General features: G+C 41.4%; 1 protein-coding gene across 10 annotated transcripts in view; it reads right to left on the bottom strand.

Annotated features, from left to right (window-relative positions):
* Positions 1-19,589, bottom strand: part of c4h12orf43 (chromosome 4 C12orf43 homolog) — a 109,157-nt gene that overhangs the window by 47,501 nt on the left and 42,067 nt on the right. For 2 of the 10 annotated variants that reach the window (XM_069932950.1, XM_069932952.1), the window contains exon 6: positions 8,624-8,677. The exons of 1 other annotated variant lie outside the window; for it this stretch is intronic. In XM_069932950.1, coding sequence (XP_069789051.1) covers positions 8,629-8,677 — 49 coding nt within the window. In that variant the 3' untranslated portion in view covers positions 8,624-8,628. Of the gene's footprint in view, positions 1-220; positions 331-6,614; positions 7,133-8,623; positions 8,678-9,295; positions 10,813-10,921; positions 10,978-14,932; positions 14,972-19,589 lie in introns of those variants that run through there. 7 more of the 10 variants (XR_011356179.1, XR_011356178.1, XM_069932951.1 and 4 more) reach the window with 7 other exon arrangements.

The following is a 19,589-nucleotide window of genomic DNA, read 5'->3' as shown; positions in this document are numbered from 1 at the left end:
GCTTATCTTTGTGAGGTTTTTCAGTTGGTTGTTTTTCCAGACTCTTTTGTGTAGTCTTCCAAAGGCGCTATTTGCCTTGGCGAGTCTGTTGTCTATCTCATTGTCGATCCTTGCATCTGATGAAATGGTCCAGCCGAGATAGGTAAACTGGTTGACCGTTTTGAGAGTTATAAAATCAGGAGGGGAATAGACTGGGTGAAATAGTCAGGTTTTTAAAAAAAATCAGGCTATGGGAGTTTAACATAAATTTAAAGTGAGAGGGGAAAATTTTAAAGAGGACCCATGGGGAAACTTTTTTCCTGACAGTGGGTAGTGGGTAGGTGGAACATGCTGCCAGAGAAAACAAAAAAAAATGAGTACAATTACAAGATTTAAAAGATATTTTTTTAAAAAGCACAAGGGTAGGAAAGATTGAGGAATGGTACTACCACAAATAGCCAAATTGGTTCACATGGACAAGCTGGGCCAAAGGGCCAATTCCAGTGCTGTATAACTTTCTGCTCCTCTACCAACCTTTTATTTATTCCATCCATGAATTAGCTGATTTATTAAAGCCTTAAATCAGAGAAAATTCTGTTTATCATCATCATTCTGAAATTTTTAAACTAGTGGTGAATCTGAGATTTACAACTTCCAAAGACTGCTGGGGGAAATTCTAGATATGGCAGGACCATGGTTATTTATACATTTATACAACCACACTATAGGAATGCAGAGCTGGAAACAGGTGGCTAGATTTCAGCTGCACCTGTTTGAGTTTGTATTCCTGTTTGTTCACAGCCCATTTTAAAAGTTAATTACAGAGCCCCTCATTTCCTTCAAATTGGAATAGAGGTTATTGTCAATTTTCCTGCCGCTCTTAGTTTACCACAAGTTAATGGCCCACTTGCTGGAGGTTGACTGCAGACTAAACATGCATAAAACAAAGGTCTTTTACCAATCTTCCCCTGTAACATCAAACTGCTCCCCCAACTATCAAGGACATGAAAGAGTCTTGGGAGTTATCTCTCACTGGAGCAGACATGAAAGATGACCTTCACCATCGACTCCAGTGTACCAACATGCTTTGGTAGTTTGAGGAACTGAACGCAGGAAGATCAACAATTCACACAAAGTGCTGGAAGATCTCAGCAAGTCAGGCAGCATCCATGGAAGGCAAAAGATTGTTGAGGTCTCATGCCAAAACCCTTTGTCAGGAAAGGTTTAGACTCAAGAGGTTGACTGTTTATTGCATCCCATTCGTGCTGCTTGACCCACTGAGTTCCTCCAGCATGATGTGTTCCTCTGGTTTTCCCACATCTACAGTCTCTTGTTTACTACCTTTAGATTATCGTTCAAAGCTGGGACCACATTTATAGCCCACTCAGTAACAGTGATTCCTGCTCCTCTGCCCACTGCAGATACATGGACAACCTACTGGAAGCTCCATAACCATATAACCGTTTACAGCACAGAAACAGGCCATGTCAGCCCTTCAAGTCCGTACCGGTTCACTTGAACAACTCCACTAGCTCCTCCGCAAACTCCTGAGGGAGCAGAGACTCTCTTCATGATGCCTTAAAGCATTGATTCTGCAAAATCCCTCAAATATTTGGAGTCATGGGAGTAATACAAGGAAGGAGTTCCTCAGCCCACCATCTCCATGTCAACCATTAAGAATCTATGCACACTCATTTACCAGCACTTGGCCGTAGCTTTTAGTGTCTTGATGATTAATGTACTCCTTGAGATACTTTTAAAATATTGCAATAGCATCTGTGTACCTCCCAGAAGTGCATCTCAGACTGCAGTGTCCAATTGGTGAAAAGACATGTTCCTTTGATCCCCTCTAATCCACCTACTCATCTTAAAGCATTACCCTCTGGATTTAGACATATCTGTTATGGGGAAAACTTTCTCATTCTCCACCCTTCCTATGGCCTTTAAACTTTGTACATCTCCAATATGATGCCCCTCCACCTCAAGAAAACCAGCCTATCCAGTTCTTATCGCTGAAATATTCTATCTCGAGCAGCAATATGGTACATCTCCTCTGCAGTACAATCATGTCATTCCTGTAACGTGTGTCAATCAGAAACACAAACTTCATTCCAGCTGTGGCCAATCCAAAGTGTTATAAAATTGTATTACGACCTCCAAACTCTGTCCCAAGACTAATGACCATCTGGGTCAGCATTCTATTCACCATCATCACCATATTCTTGACCTGTCTACTGGCTGAAACTGCTACCAGTGTATTTCCCCAGGCCATCATTGAGCCTCTTATTAGGATATGGCCCCAGAGAGGGCAAATAGGATTAGTGTAGATGGCCAAAGGGCCAGCATGGACATGATGGACTGAAGGGCCCATTTCTGTGTTCTCTGACTCTAAATACACCCAAATGACTGACTGCAGGTCTGATCTTCTTACATCCAAATACATACACTGCATCACAAGAGGCTTACCAGAAAAACAGAGGAAACAATTCAAGGATATTTTCAAAGCCTCCTTGCACTGATCTGTGCAAAACTGGCCCAAGCTCGCTTAAAACATACGAGCATTCACGATGGTGCTGAGACGCAAGCCCAGCAAAATTTCTCTACTCTTCCTAGCCACTGGCTCCACCCATGGTAATGTCTGATACTCCTACATAGGTTTCATTAACCAACTGAAACCCCACTTGACTGGAGTAGAACTACCAAGTGAAATTTGGAACTTGTTAACTGAAAGCTGATTGGGATCAAACTCTTGATAAGCAGAGAGATGACAGGCTGAATAGCCATCTCCCTGTACCATAAAATCTCTAAGATTCAATGCAGCATTTACCCTCAATCATATTTACTGTCGTAGTTCATACATGGCTTCACATACAACCCTGAGATTCTTTTTCCTGTGGGCAAGGCAGGAATACCACTTATTGGCAGTTCAAAAAAAAACTGTACTCAAGAACATATGTACACGTGCAAACAAATAAACCAATGGGCAGAGAGAGAAAAAAAATCAATAAAGCACACAAAGCAAGAGTCCTTAAATGAGTCCCTGATTGAGTTTGTCGTTGAGTCTGATGGTGGATGGGGTAGCAACCGTTCCTGAATCTGGTGTTGTGAGTCTTGTGTTACCTCTACCTTGTTTCTGCTATCAGAGCGTGAACTGGGTGAAGTAGATCCTCGATGAATGCTCCTGCTCTTCACCAGCAGCGTTCCCTGCAGATGTTCGATGGTGAAGAGAGTTTTGTCTGTGATGTCCTGGGTTACATCCACTAACCTTTGCAGGGCTATTAGTGTCCCATTCCAGACCACGATGCAGCTGGTCGGCACACTTTTCACAACACATTTGGAGCTAATTGCCAGGGTTTCTGGTGTCATTCCAAACCTCCGCAAGCTCCTGAGGAAGTAGAGGCGCTGTCTCGCTTTCTTCATGATGCCATTAGTGTGAAAAGTCCACGAAAGATCCTCCAAGATAGTGACTCCCAAGAAACTAAATTTTAATGGTACTTCTTTCAATTTACTACACCATGCTCTGTGTTAACAATGTAGTCACATTAACACTGGGAAGACCAAGTGAAATTTCTCTGAACATCGCCTTGTGAACTTCATTTTAATTTTTTTCTAAAGTTAGATAAACAGCACAGTAACAGGCCATTTAGACCCACAAGCCCGTGCCACCCAATTACACCCAAATGACCTACAACCCTGTATGTTTTGAATCGTGGGAGGAAACTGGAGCCCCCAGCGGAAACCCATGCAGATACAGGGAGAAAGTGCAAACTCCTCACAGACAGCGAAGGATTCGAAGCCCAGTCCCGTTTGCTGGGCTGTAACAGCATTTCCTCTTATCATATCCAATTAACATCTTTTGGCTTCTGGTCTGGACTCCTCCCCCTCCCATTCTTCCCCCATTCTAGTCTTTAATTTAGATGCTTGCTTGCTTTTTGGTTATACCTTGAAGAAGGGCTCAGGCCTGAAACGTCTGTAATATTTCTTTATTTCCTATGGATGCTGCAAGATGCATTGTGTTCAGGATTGCTTTTTGCAGCAATATGTTGAGATGCCCACTAGAGGAGGAGCAGTGTTAGATCTGTTGTTTAGGAATGAAATGGGGCAGGTGAGTGTTGGAGAGAACTTTGGATCCAGTGATCACGGGTCCATTAGCTTTAATGATGGAATGGGATAGGTTGGGTCTGAGGTTGAAGGTGTTTGAGTGGGGGAAGGCCAGATTTGGAGAAATTAGAAGAGATTTGCAGAGAGTTGTGTGGACTGATCTTTTTGACGGAAAGGATGTAGAGGAAATTTGGAGGGTATTTATGGTTGAGATTTTGAGAGAACAGGATCTTTATGTTCCAGTCAGGCCGAAAGGGAAGACCAAAAGTTCGAGGGAGCCGTGATTTTCTGGTAAAATTAAGAAGATGGTTTGGGACAAGAGGGAGGCCTAAACTAAATATAAAAAACAGGGGATTGAGGAGATGTATGATCATTACTTAGATTGCAGGAAGAACCTTAAGAGGGAAATTAGAAAGGCAAAAAAAGGTATGAGGAGTCTATAGCTAATAAGGCGAAGGTGAATCCTAAGGAGGGTTAAGGATAGAATAGGTCCACTGGATGATGGGACCCGTGGACTATCTAAATAACCGTATGAGATGGGAAAAATATTGAACAATTTTTTTCTCGTCTGTATTCATGAGGGAAAGGGACATTGGGCTATATGAGATAAGAGAGGTAAAGGGCTTAGTTATGGAGAGGATAGGGATTAGTAAAGCAAGGGTCTTGGAGCTTCTAGGGTCAATAAAGGTGGATAAGTCTCCTGGTCCTGATGGGATTTTTCCCAGGACTTAAAGGGAGGTCAGGGAGCAAATAGCAGGGGCACTGACAGTGATTTTTCAAAGATCACTGGAGGAGGACGTGGTACCACGAGATTGGAGGGTTGCGAATGTAGTTCCGTTGTTTAAAAAAGGCATTAGGTGTAGGCCAAGTAATTATTGGCCAGTAAGTCTGACTTTGGTGGTGGGGAAGGTTATGGAGAGTATTCTTTGAGATAGTATACACGCATATCTGGATAGGTAGGGATTGATTAGGGGCACCCAGCATGGGTTTGTAAAAGGAAAGTGATGTTTGACGAACCTTGTTGTGTTTTTTGAGGAAGTGACAAAAAAGGTGGATGAAGGTAGAGCGGTGGATGTGATCTATTTGGATTTTAGAAAGGCTTTTGATAATGTTCCGCATGGAAGGTTAATAAGGAAGGTTCAGTCACTAGGAATTAGTAGAGAGATTGCGACATGGGTTCAGAGGTGGCTGGGAGATAAACAGCAGAGAGTCATGGTGGACAACTGTCTATCAGGTTGGAAGCCTGTGACAAGTGGGGTGCCTCAGGGATTGATGCTGGGTCCCTTGTTGTTTGTTATTTATATTAATGATTTAGAGGAGGGTGTGGTTAACTGGGTAAGAAAATATGCAGATGATACAAAAACAGGGGGAGTGGTGGATAGTGAGGAAGGTTTTCTTGGCTTACAGAAGGATTTGGTTTGTTTGGAAGAGTGGGCTGAAAGATGGCAGATGGAATTCAATGTAGACAAGTGCGAGGTGCTGCATTTTGGTAAAAATAACCAGAATAGGACATATGCAGTTAAGGGGAGGGCATTGAGGTATGCAGAGGAACAGAGGGACCTGGGGGTTATGATACAGCGTTCACTGAAGGAGGATTCCCATGTAGACAGGGTGTTTAAGAAGGCATATGGTTTGCTGGCCTTCATAAATCATAGTATAGAGTATAGGATCTGGGAAGTGATGCTGCAGCTGTTTAAGGCATTGGTGAGGCCTAGTTTGGAGTACTATACTCAGTTCTGGTCTCCAAATTATAGAAAGGATATAGATAAGGTGGAAAGGGTGCAGAGAAGGTTGACAAGGATGTTGCCTGGCTTACAGCATCTGCATTTCAGGAAGAAACTGGGACTTAATTCATTGGAACGTAGACGACTGAGAGGAGACTTGATAGAGGTATTTAAAATTATGAAAAGAATAGATAGACTAGACATAAATAGACTCTTTCCCCTGAGGGAAGGGGAGGTTGGAACAAGAGGGCACGAGTTAAGGGCAAGGAGGCAAAACTTTAGGAGAAATATTAGAGGATGCTTTTTCACTCAGTGAGTGGTGGCAGAATGGAATGATCTTCCAAAAGAGATAGTTGCGGCAGGGTCCCTTCTGTCATTTAAGAGAAGGTTGGATGTGTACATGGAGATAAGGGGGTTGGAGGGTTCAGGCGGAGAGCGGAAGGGTTGATTGAGCTGGTCGAGTTGTTCAAGTGAACCGGTGTGGACTCGAAGGGCTGACATGGACTGTTTCCACACCGTAAACGGTTATACGGTTAATCTCAACATCTGCAAACTTTCAGGTTTCACTCCTTAATGAGCTGTTACTCAGCCTTCACTTGTAGTTCTTCAGTACAATGACTGAAATGTGCTGGTTGAAAGCTCTCCCTTGCTTCAGTATGCTTTTTTTTATATTTTACCTCCTTTATTGAAAGTATTGGCTCATGCCAGCCTGCAAGTTGCTCCTTTGAATCTCATTTAACTGATTATCTTTCATCAAGCTTGAAAGAGTGCAGTTCTTTTAAAGGGTTATGAAAGGCTAGCATCTCCACCTTAGCTAACATCCACTGTTGTTACACGTGCTTCAACAGAGGCTTTTTAATGACATTTAAATTCTGTAACCATCATTTTAAAAAATGCAATGCATATGTCAAAATCCAATACAATTCAATACAACTTCAATTTCGATGACTTTTCCCAGCTCCATTTCTTATATTGATCATTGAAGAAGGATACTTCTCCTCTTAGCTGCCAAGAGAATCTACTGCACAATCTGTTGCCAAAACCATTGGATTCAAGAGAAGTGCTGTGCTGGGTTCAGAATTATTATGATAGTGGATAGACAAATCAGTTTGTAGGTTATGGAACTCATTCAAACAACCCTTCCCAAAGCCCAGAAGGTAATAGAAATGATTTCCAGAAAACAGGTAACAGAAACGATTACAATTTGCTGTGTTGTGGGAACATTGAGGCGCAGGCAGCAACATTTGAAAGAGAGTAGGTATAATTTGACATAAGTACTGTGGATCAAATGGTCTCCATCTGTGCCGTGATTCAGTGACGAGGCAAGGCTGCAAATTCAATGGCCACAATTATCAAACTTCAAGCAATTTGCCTTTGCAGCAATATCAGTCTCCACCGATGGAGAGCACAAACCTTACAAAGACCGATGGGTATTTTAAAGTACTTTGCATTTTTATTCCTGTGAAGGTCAGCGATTACTTTTAAAACAAAATATTGGAACTCAACTGCTGAAGACTTGAAAAATAAATAAAAACTGTGCACAAATAACTGGTGATCTGCATTGTCAACCTCTGTGTAATCCTGCTTAATTAAACCCAGTTCTAACATGTTTGATGAAGCTAGCTTGGTCTTTAGATCCTGCTGCTCCAAGACACATTGAGCGCTCATTAAAGAACATTCATCACTGTGAATTCAAGCAGAAAACTAGACTGGCATCTAATTTTAGTGTGGATGGTGATTTAAACACTGAATTTTAATGCTGGCTGCTGGTGTTAGATTTCAACAGCTTTAGCATGACCAAAGGCTAAATTAACAAATCAAGCCTGTTTGCCTTTTTAAATATTATAACCATTGATGGCTTTCATTCTCATACATAATAAAGAGGAGGTGGCCATTAATTCAAAGACCAGCTCTGCCCTGTCCCAAGTTGCTTGAAATTTGAGAATTTTTGCTCTTAAAGTATGTGTCTCAAGAGTTGCTCAGTCATGCAGTCAGGTTCTTTGGAAAATTTAAATATTTTGTTTCAATTTAAGCAACTCGTGATGAGTCTGTTGTCTTATCAAAGTTAAAATGGTTGTTAACTTCTCTCATATTGACTGGGATTGCCAACATGCCAAGGGTTGGGGCTGAATTTGTTAAGTGTGTCCATTAAAGTTTTCTGAAGCATCAAGGGGATGGGCCTATTGAAGAAGGGGCTACACTCTACCTCCTCTGACACATCAACCACTTGTTCCACCTCATTCAATGGGATAGCTCTTTGGGTCCAGTGACCACCACAAGTCTATTGTCAAAGCTAATATTGAAAACGGCAGTGAAGTAATTAGAAAGGCTGGCAGAGTTTTGAAATGGGGAATAGAAAACAGTGTATCCTTGTAATTATTTAAAGAGTGCTTTTTCAACTTTAATGCTTTCTACAAACATAATGTTAATTGGTCTGTTGCAACACATCTTTGCAGTAAGTGTGGCAAAAATGACAAGTGAGTGAAACAAAAGTCTGCAATACATCGTTGTCTTCTATGGACGCTGAAAAGACCAGCTGAGTTCCTTCAGCATTTTGGTGTGTTTTTACAAAAGTGACAAATACCTTGCCACTGCTCTCTACTTTGCCAAAAGCAAAGGAATGATACTCTGTCAAATAGCACGAGCTGTCATGAGCTAGTTGTTGACACCAGAATTCACAAGGGGCAGCAGTAATGTCACAATCATCCTGTGGCATGGAATAGTCAAAGAGACTCTACATATCAAGAGAACAGGTTGGACTGATGGTGAGATTTGACTGCTATATTAAAAAAATCCCAGAAAATATTGGAATTGCTCACCTGACTTAGTAGCATCCATGGCAAGAGACGAATGTTAACATTTTGGGTCGAGATCTGGGAGGGAGAGAGTAAAACATGCAGATGATGAGAGGGAAGAATCAAGCAAAGAAAATATCGCCAGTAGTATTAAATCAGAATTGTTGAGGTGATAAATAGTTTGTGAAGCCACCTGATTGGAGAGATTAATGGGAGGTGTTGAAGAGAGTAGTTTTTTCTCTTTGTATTGGAATTATCCAATTCTGTGTAGATTATCTATTTTTCCCTTTACCACAGTGCCTGATCTGCTGTGCATTTCATACATCTTGACCAAATTTCACAGCTGTCACATGTTGTTTGGCTTGTTTTCCTGTCATTAATCAACCAGATATTGCCTGATCTGTTTGTTACTTTTTTTTCAGATATCCAGCAGCTGCAGCTTTTAAAAAAGTGTTAAACTTCTACTTGAGATTAACATGAAAATTGGTCAAAACTAAATTGACCACAACTAATGAGATATCTGACAGGTAACATTGTTCAATCTCAAATTTTCTGCAGAATGGGAGAGTAAGTAAAAAGTGCTAACCCATTCGAGTTGGGCATCTCGTGGTAGCAGACCCTGTTGCAGCTAATTTTGGAATCAGAGCAGGACAAAATTCAAAACTCATCTCTTTATTAATTGATAAGGAAAGCTCATTTTAATAATACATAAATAAAACAAATCGCAAAGCTCTGCCGAATAACTCAATACATTACCAATAATGATAATTACAATACTAAAAAGGAGTATTTTTAACTGTGGAGTTGAGAAGCATTGTGTAAAGGTACATAGGTCAATATAGGGGGAAATCAATTTCCATGCAAGGGGAAGAAGCAGCTAGCCAGGTTTGGTTGGTTTGTTTACTTTTCTACAATTAAAACATCACTGTAAATCCATTCTTTCAGTCAACAGCCAGAAGTAAATCTTCATTTACTTCATGACAAAAATAAGTACAGTGGACCTAAACTTCTCAAAGTGGCTGAAATGAGGAAGGTTTTGGAATTTAAAAAAAAAGATACAGTCCCAGACTTGTGTTTAAAAATCAGACAACAAAAAATTGGCAAGTTTTTAAAAAAATCTATTTGATTATAATACTAATTCCAAAATTGAAGTCAACCAGTATTGATCATTGGATTCAGATAACAATTTGTTCAATAACTGCACATTTTCACATAAGTATTGACCAAAAAAAATCAATATCAATTACTCTGAACCCATGAGTTTTATTGACATGACCTTGATTTGCAACTAGTTAATTGCTATCCTGCATAACATGATCAAGGCAGCAAAAAGCATACCAACAATCTGTCCATTGTTGATCAGGTCCTCCGATTGCATCAGTCTCAAGCTGATTGAAAAAAAATGGTCTCATCATGAAAATGTCTTATTAATTGGTGGCATATTTTAAATTCTTAATTGATGATTGCAGGCGCAGTAGATTCTAATACACAAATCTTTCATTATTGGGAGATGCAAGTAACATGGTGATCGTATTGGCATGATATTTTAAAAAAAATTTAAAATGATGGTATTCCTTGTTATAAATAATTACAATCAATAATGATTAGTAAGCATGATGTTGCAAGTTCAATATTTGATGTTGATTTGTGTGTGGAATGTAAAGCAATTTAAATATTTTAGAACAATTTTGCAGCAAGAACAATCTGGAAATAACTTAGTAAATCCATAGGGTTTTGTTTAGCCTCTTAAAAAGACCTTAGGCACAAGTTAGAGAACTGACTGATGAAACTCAAACAGGATTTTCATTGAATAATGGGAGATCAAAATGCATATGGATGCATACATTGATCGTTGACAAGGTGTTCCAAGGATAATTGGACACACTAAACAAGCGGCTGGTGAATATTTACACAAGCAGGCTGAAACCTGCACAAAAGTTGGAGCTATTTACAAATTGACAAGTCCTAGATTGCAATATCTGTTGATGTTAATGGAGACATCACCAAATACTTTAAACAGATTAGATAGTATTATTAGAAATCCATAAGGTGATTTTTGTTAAACATCCAAGTTAATGCATTACAAATAGCATTAATATTTGAGATGCCTTGATAGAGATCTTGGGCTTCTTCTATTGGCAATACAAGTACCAAATCAATGTTCTAGAAGTGACTTGATGTTGGCCGCGGAAGTGATCTGCTCATTCTAAGATCTGAAAGAGCATGCAAGTAAATGACTTGACAATAATACAGTGAAATTTAGGAGATAGATAATTTTTCAGATTCTAAAAATACTGGTAATCTGATCTTTGCAGGAGTTACCTAAATCTTGATACTCTGCCCAACAAGATTGATAATGGTTCAAGAAGGCAGCTCACCTGCAAATTCGAGGATAATTGGGGATGAGTAATAAATTCTGGTCTTGCCAGCAATACTAAGATTTAAAAGTGAGTATCTATAAAAGAGACTTTGCAAGGTAATGATAAACACAATAATTATTATACAAATTGAAAGCAGGAGGAATTTAATAGCTGGTCTGGTCAAGTATGAATGATAGATAAATGTTTATTCCATTCTGATTAATAGAAACAAACAGTCTAGGTTTGTAACCACTTGTTGAGGATGAATGCCCATCCAAAATGCAGCATGCCAGAGGGGTGGATGGGACTAGTGGTAATATCACCCTGTTAGGGAGTTAATCAATCATATGTCAGACAGCTAGCTGCATGTTTGCCAAATATACTAGGATCAGACATTTGGTGACAAGGTTACTCAGTAAGACTAAAGGGCATTTTAAAAGCCAAAAACAAAAAGATGCCAGGGCAAGATATGAACGCCTTTCATTGTGACAATTACATTCAAGGATTCAATGGTTTGCTTGGTTTAGAGAAACAGAGGAGAGGTGAATAAATAACAATTTTAAATATTTAAGCCTCCTGTGCCCAGCTGATTTGCAAGCGTAGGATGAAATGGTTCCAGGACAATAGCCTTTTAATGAAATCTTTAGGAGTGAAAAATTGAGTTCAATGTTTTTAATACATTTCAAGTTCAGTGATTTCTTGACCAATCGATATTATTCAATCTTTTATAGATTTTTGAAGGTCAGAAACTTTTAATCTCAACTTTGGTCTTAATATTTCTTTTGTTCACAAGTTAATATCTTAGATTTTAGGTTATTAATTTTACCTCAGAGACCACAATATGTAGGGCAGACTTGGGCTATTCAGCCTATCAAATCTAGTTTGCCATCCAAATCGTAGCTAATGTACTTTTGCTTCTGCTTGGAACCCATGACTCCTTTACTAAGCGATCTCCACTTTAAACCTACCCAATGACTTGGCCTCCGCAGGCATCTGTGGGAATGAATTCTACAGATTCACCACTCTGAGCGAAGAAATTTCTCACCTCTATTCTAAAAGGGATTTCCTTTTATTTTAAGTCTGTGCCCTTTGGACTGAGACTCTCCCACCATTGGAAAAATCTTCACAGTTACTCTATCCAAGCCTTTCAATATTTGATAGGTTTAAATGAGATTCTCCCTCACCAACCCACCCAAAACACCATCTCATCATCCTAAACTCTGACAAGAACAGCCCCAAAGCCATCAAATATGTCATACGTTAACCCTCTTATTCCTGGGATCATTTTTATAAATCTCCTCTGGACCCTCTCCATTACCAGAACATCCCTCCTGCTTGCAATACCTTAAATGTGGTCTGACAATGGCTGATAAAGCCTCGGCATTGTATCCTTCCTCTTATATTCTCGTTCATTCAAAATGAATGCTAACATTGCATTTGCTTTCCTAGTCAATTCGATTTGCACATTAACTCTTTCTGAAATCCTGCACTAGGACTCTAAAGTCCCTTTGAAGCTTTTGGAATTCACTTTCCATTCAGAAAATATTTATTCCTTATACCTTAATGCAGGACCATACATTTGCCGACATTGTATTCAATCTGCCACTGCTTTGCCCATTCTCCCTACCTATTAAAGTCCCTCTGTAGAGTACCTGCTTCCCCAAACCTACTGCCCTTCAACCCATCTTCATGTTGACTGCAAACTTGATTATTGCAAAGTTCAATACTATTTATACTCCAGCTTAGAATATGAAGCAGTCCAAAATCTATACCTTAAAAGATTCATGTATCCAAAAAACTGCAGATGCTGGAATCTTGAGCAAGACATTGAGAAGCAGGAGGGACCCTATTGGGTGGGGGTGACCAGACATCCAGATTTAAGCCAGAAAACCTGGCTTTTGAGGACTCCATCTAGTGCCACCTCGAGCAGAATGCTAATTTGTTCCCCATTTGTGGGTGTAGGCTGTACTTCATCAAAATGAAGCACAATTCAAGGGGCAGAATCCACAAAAACAGGAAGGGAAGTGGCAGGAGTACACACGTACTTGTTAATTTGCAGCATCACGGGGTATGAAGATCGTGTGCAGCCATGTTTCTTCTTGCACACATGTGCCAGCCAGCACCCGTGCATGCATGATGGATTTGAGTACCGAGCCAGCTGGTGGGCCCGCACACAGACAGGGGAGGGATGGCAAGAAGGGATTCGGGTCAGGACTCTGGAACATTTAGGGCAGGCCGTAGGCGCATACATCTGGTGCGAATCATCTTCAGCTGTGCATTACTTCAGTCGATGACAAGTGGAGTGTGGATTGTGATCTTTGAAGAAGGGTGAGAAACTCAGTTCTGATTTACTTAAAAAATTTTTCCAACAAGTTTTTCTCTAAGTATTTCAAGACATCGATATTTGCAGTGTTGTGAGCCCAGAGGACCCCAAAACCCAGCAGCAACAGATATTCACCAAGACAAATGGTGACTTAAACAAAAGTTGCTTTTAATTATCTTTAAACATGAAAGCAGAATCACACTTTAACTTATCACTCTTGACTTAACTAACCTAACTTAACCCCCTTCTAATTCTAAGCACACATGTATGTAATGTGTATGTGTAAGTTCAGAAAAGTTCTTTGGTTCACAGTCCAATCTCACTTCTCATTTCTCCAGGTTTACTGGTTGCAGGAAATTCTTATTCTGTGCACAAAATTTAACATTTATAAAGTTCACCAGCTTTGGTGCTTGAAAGGTAAATGGTTACCACTCAGGAGGTTTCTTGTCAGTTTTCAGAGAGAGATTTTTTGTATGCTGGACACCCACAACTGATTCCTTTTTTAAAAAAAATCAGCCACTTCAGTGTCTTGCCGAAGAAACTTGCCCCCTCGGGATTCTCCAGATGACAACCTCTTTCTTTCAGGTCACCACAGAGTTTCTTCTTGTTTCTCCTATTTCAAGTGAAACATTTGACAGCCAGTCCTCTCCTCTTGCATGAACCACAAGGGCTTTGACCAGGCTGAACTAAGCACTCACAACTCATCTTCCAAATGGGGTTTTCCACAAGCTTGCCAGCCTGTCCTGTTCCAGTCCCAATTGCTGCTGCTGACTGTAGAACTGCTCTCTCTCTCTCTTTCTCTCTCTCTCTCTCTCTCTCTGTCAGAGAGAAAAAGCCTGTTTGACTCTCTCTGCTTGCAAAACCACATGTCCCTTCTAGAACAGCAAGTTCCACTCCAGACAGAATGCAGCTTCGACAAGTTCTTTCATCTGTTGCCTTTTTGTAAACAACAATCCATTAGTGAAGTCTCTTGGGCACTCTCCAAAGCTTCTGCAAAGGTTCTGGGACCCCAACATGCGAGCATTAGCAGAACTCAAGTATTTTAAATAAGATCTGTTTTAAAGTGTTTGTATGTGACCTACACTAAAAAAAACCTGCCCCAATTTATCGCCAAAAAACATATCTATATACTCTGTCATAGCAGCTACAAATTTTGTTAATAGAAAAGTTAAAAATATAACCAAGACCAGTGCATGTTTAATAGAACTGTTTTTAAGAAACATATAATTCAGATAATGGTAGTAAAATAATTTCAAGTGTATAGAAAGGTCCATCAAATATTAAAACATACTCTACTTCATACACTAAAACAAAAGAGGGACAACTATGCCTAACGAAGACTGGATAATAATATGGAGGTATCAATGGAAGTGACCAGTTCACAGAAATGGAGGGAGTTTGAGTGGAAAAAAAACCTGATAAGATACTTTATTACACCCTCTCAGAAATTCCATTACAATAGTAACTTCCCTGTTTGCTGGAGAAATCAAAATGCAAACCATATTTTTTGGGACTGTCCTATTGTCAAAGATTTTTGGAGTGGGATACACAATGCCCCACAAGATATTTTGGGTATGTACGTCAAGACTGGTTGAAAAGAAATAAATATTTAATGAATATACTGCTGATGGCTGGTAAAAAGACTCTTACCAGGAAATGGTTATCAAAGGAGAGTCCAACTTTAAACACCTGGAAGGAAATTATAATGAACATTTATAAAATAAAGATAATAGCGACTTGTGACGAACCACGCCTCTCCATTATCAAACCGGCATCCGTAGTTGCTGGCCCCCCTCAGGATCAGGAGTTCCCAGTGGCTGGGGAGGTCAGAGGTCAGGTTATTGTGATAGCACTGCAACGATTCCACTAAACAGTTCTGTTGGTTCAGCCCACAGACAATTTCTGTTGTGCTTTATTCACTGCACCACTCATTACAATCTGTTAATTATAAATTGGAACAATTTGATTCATACTGGGAAAAAATAGCTAAAACTACAAAATATTTCACAGGCCTGACCTTATTCTTACAAATCAATAATTATGTTTTAGCGGGCCGAGCGGCCGCCTAGTGCAGTGGGCTGATCCGTCGCCTGTGCAGCTTGCCGAGTGGCTGCGCAGCACCATGGGCCTGGTCGCCGCTACAGCGCTACGGGTTGGGCCACAGCACACTGGAGAGATGGTGTGAGCTCTCGTCATCTTTAAGACACGAGCCCTGCAGGTGAGTGGCAGACATGGGTGATGTAATTTCCTGTCCCAGATGTCCAGGCTGGGAGGGATTTAAAACGAGGAAAATTCAAATAAAGTGTCTTTGCTGACTAGCACTGTGTCTGGTGTATTCATTTAGTAGCTCTACTGGAGTAGTCGCTACAATTGGTGACCCCAACTACCAGCTGAAGCTCGAATCCACAGTCAACGTGGACAACAGCAGCAGCTGCTGCCACACTGCAGTTAATGCAGTAGGTGTTCACCTGCCCCCTTTCTGGGCCCACCAGCCTCAAGTGTGGCTGAACCAGACTGAGGCCCAGATTTTTCATGGAAAAACAGCTAGACACACGAAGTTTTGGCACGTTGTTGGGGCACTGGATGCTGTTACAGCAGCTAAAGTAAGTGAATTTATTGGACACCCCCGGCAGAAAACCAATACACCAGGTTCCGGCAGTTCCTCCTGGACACCCTGGAATTAACCAGGCATGAACGGGACATGCAGCTTTTGAATATGGAGAGGCTAGGCGACAGGAATCCATCCGATTTAATGAATTAAATGCTCGCACTAGCAGACGGTCATTCCAGTTGCTTTCTTTTTGAGACCTTATTCCTAGCAAAGCTCCCGGGTCACGTCTCCAAACCAATAGCAAACATGGATTTCAGCTGTCCCCATGACGTGGCCCAGGAGGCTGACAGACTCTACTGCACACCAAGGCAAGAGTCTGTCCACATCTCCCATGCCCTGCGCACCACCCGTAGCTGCAGTTCAAACCAAATGAGAAAAACGTACCGACAGGCGCCGAGAAGGGTATTTTTACCACCGCTGGTGGGGGAAAAATGCCTGTAGATGTGTGCCCCCGTGTGGCTACCATAGCTGCAGTGGCAGACCTGAAAAGTTGTTGGGAAACGACAGAGCCAGCTGCCAGTAGTGGCCTCGGCTGCTGCCTTGAGTACTGGCCTCCTTTATCTTCATGATGATGCTTATGTGCAAATTTCTCGCAGACACAGGTGCTGAGCTCAGTTTGCTCCCAACAACGTACTTCGAAAAGACGCACAAGCGACAGGGATTTTCCCTTCAAGCTGCAAATGGGACTTCTGACCCCAGCTTTGGCACGCGACATCACAATTAAGATAGGAGAAGCAGCGTTCCATTGGAGTTTCATTTTGGCTTCTGTCGCACAGCCCATCTTGGGTGTAGATTTCCTCCGGGCCCACAACCTGCTAGTTGCCGTTAGCGAAAGAAGCTAGTCAACACCACTACTTTCCAAACATACCCTTTGATAAGCAGCAAATGACGAGTCTCCCTACTCAGGGTGCACACTCTATGCCCTGACACTTATACTGCCCTGGTCAACGGATTTCCTGGTGTACTCTCTCCTAAATTCATTTTGACAATGGCCCATGGTGTGTCCCATTACATTGGCATCTCATGCCCAGTGATATATGCCAGGGCTCATCATCTCCTGCCAGATAAACTACAGCAGGCCAAGGTAGAATTTACTGCCATGGAAGAATTGGGTATCATTCAGGGTTCCAACAGCTCTTAGGCATCACCATTACACGTGGTGCCCAAGAACACTGGTGGGTGGAGCTCCTGCAGTGACTACTGCAGGCTCAAAGCCTGACATATACATACAGGATTTTGCTGCCTGCCTGCACAATTGCCATGTCTTTTCCAAGGTTGACCTAGTCAAGGAATATCAGCAAATCAAAGTCCATCCAGATGACATTCCCAAAACAATTATTACTCCTTTTGGGCTTTTTGAATTCCTTAGGATGCCATTTGGTTTGAAGAACACCACTCAAACGTTCCAGTGGCTTATGAATGCTTTGGGCAAGGATTTAGAAATCACATACATATACTTAGATGACATCCTCATCACCAGTCAAAATGAGCAAGGTCACCATCTGCTCTTACGCCACCTGTTACAATGGCTAGATGAATTTGGCCTTATCGTCAACCCTAGCAAATACCAGTTTGGCAGAATGACCATTGATTTCCTAGGGCACAAGATCGTGGCAGAAGGTGTGTTTCCCTTCTCCACCAAAGTGGATGCTGTGTGTGTGCTTTCCCAAAACCTACCATGGTTAAAGGAGTGCAGAAATTTTTGGGCATGGTGAATTTCTATCACCGTTTCATTCCAGAAGCTGGTGACATTCTTGGTCAACTATTTCAACCCCTCACCACAAAGTGCAAAGAAGTTACTTGGTCCGCAGGGGTGGAGTTTGCATTCACAGCCACCAAAGACGCTTTGGCCAACACAACAATGCTAGTGCATTCTAATACCACCACCGCCCTGGCACTCACCATGGACACCTATGATACAGCGGTGGGCGTGGTTCTTGAACAATCCTTCAATGGCCGATTTTCTTTAGCTGCCACCTACAGCCGTTGGATAATGAAGTACAGTGCATTTGATCGAGAACTGTTAGCATTGTACCTGGCCACATGACACTTTCGATACATTTTGGAGGGCCGCCATTTCACGGCTTTCATGGACCACAAGCCACTCACTTTTGCCTTTAGCAAGATATCGGACCCGTGGTCGGCAGGCAGCAACGCCACTCGTCGTACATTTCCGAGTTCACTATCGATGTGTGTAATGTTTCAGGAAAAGAACAATCTGGCCGCTGATGCACTATCCGGACTGGCAGTGCATCATATCCAGGGTGGTGTCGATATCTCTGATTTGACGAGTTCACAGGCCATGGACCCAGATATTCAAGCATACAGAACTGCCATCACAAACCTAGACATACTAATGGAAGGAATTCTTAGGGATAATATGTATAAATATCTGAAAAGGCAGGGATTGATCAGGGACACCCAACATGGGTTTGTGAGGAGAAAGTCGTATTTGATGAATCTTGTTGAATTTTTTGAAGAGGTGACCAGTAAGATTGATTAAGGTAGTGCAGTTAATGTGGTCTATTTGGATTTTAGTAAGGCTTTCAATATGGTCCGACAAGAAAGGTTGGTGAGGAAGGTTCAGTCTCTAGGGATTAATATAGAGATAGATGGGTTCAGCAGTGGCTGGAAGATAGGCACTAGAGAGTCATGGTGGACCACTGTCAGAATGGAGGCCAGTGACGAGCGGTGTGCCTCAGGGATCAGAGTTGGCTCCTTTGTTGTTCGTCATCTATATTAATGATTTGGATGACAGGGTGGTAAATTGGGTGAGTAAATATGCAGATGATACAAAAATAGGGGGAGTTGTGGATAGTGAGGAGGGTTTTCATGGACTACAGAAGGATTTGGACTATTTGAAAAGGTGGACTGAAAGGTAGTAGATGGAATTTAATGCAGATAAGTGTGAGGTGCTAAATTTGGATGGAATAACCAAAATAAGATGCATGCAGTGAAGGGGAGGGCATTGAGGAATGCAGAGGAACAGAGGGATCTTGGAATAATGGTTCAGCATTCCTTGAAGGTGGATTCCCATGTAGATAGGGTGGTGAAGGTGTCTTTTGGTATGCTGGCCTTTATAAATCATAGCATAGAATATAGGAGCTGGGGGGTGATGTTGAGACTGTTTAAAGCATTGGTGAGGCCAAGTTTGGAGTATTGTGTGCAGTTCTGGTCTCCAAATTATAGGAAGAATATAGATAAGGTGGAGAGTGTGCAAAGAAGGTTTACGAAAATGTTGCCTGGATTGCAGTATCTTGAAAACGGAGAAAAATTGAGTGGACTGGGACTTTATTCATTGGAGCATAGAAGGTTGAGAGGGGATATGATAGAGGTATTTAAAATTATGAAGGGAATAAATAGAGTAGATGTGAATAGGGTCTTTCCCCTGAGAGTAGGGGAGATTGGAACAAGGGGTCATATGTTAAGGATTAGGGGGCAAAACTTTAGGAGTAATATAAGAGGATGCTTCTTTACTCAGAGTCGTGGCTGAGTGGAATGATCTTCCGGAAGAGGTAGTTGCGGCAGGGTCAATTCTGTAATTTAAGAGGTTGGATGAATACATGGATGTGAGGGGGTTGGAGGATTATGGGCAAGGGAGTGAGTGGAACTAGTGAAGTTTCACGTAAATCGGTGCGGACTAGAAGGGCCGATATGGCCTGTTTCCATACTGTAAATTGTTAAACGGTTATATGA

This window comes from Narcine bancroftii, chromosome 4 (genome assembly GCF_036971445.1).
Source record: "Narcine bancroftii isolate sNarBan1 chromosome 4, sNarBan1.hap1, whole genome shotgun sequence".
In the NCBI taxonomy this organism is placed as follows: Eukaryota; Metazoa; Chordata; class Chondrichthyes; order Torpediniformes; family Narcinidae; genus Narcine; species Narcine bancroftii.
The sequence above is the reverse complement of the archived record's forward strand: the minus strand, read 5'-3'. Positions and strand labels throughout refer to the sequence as shown.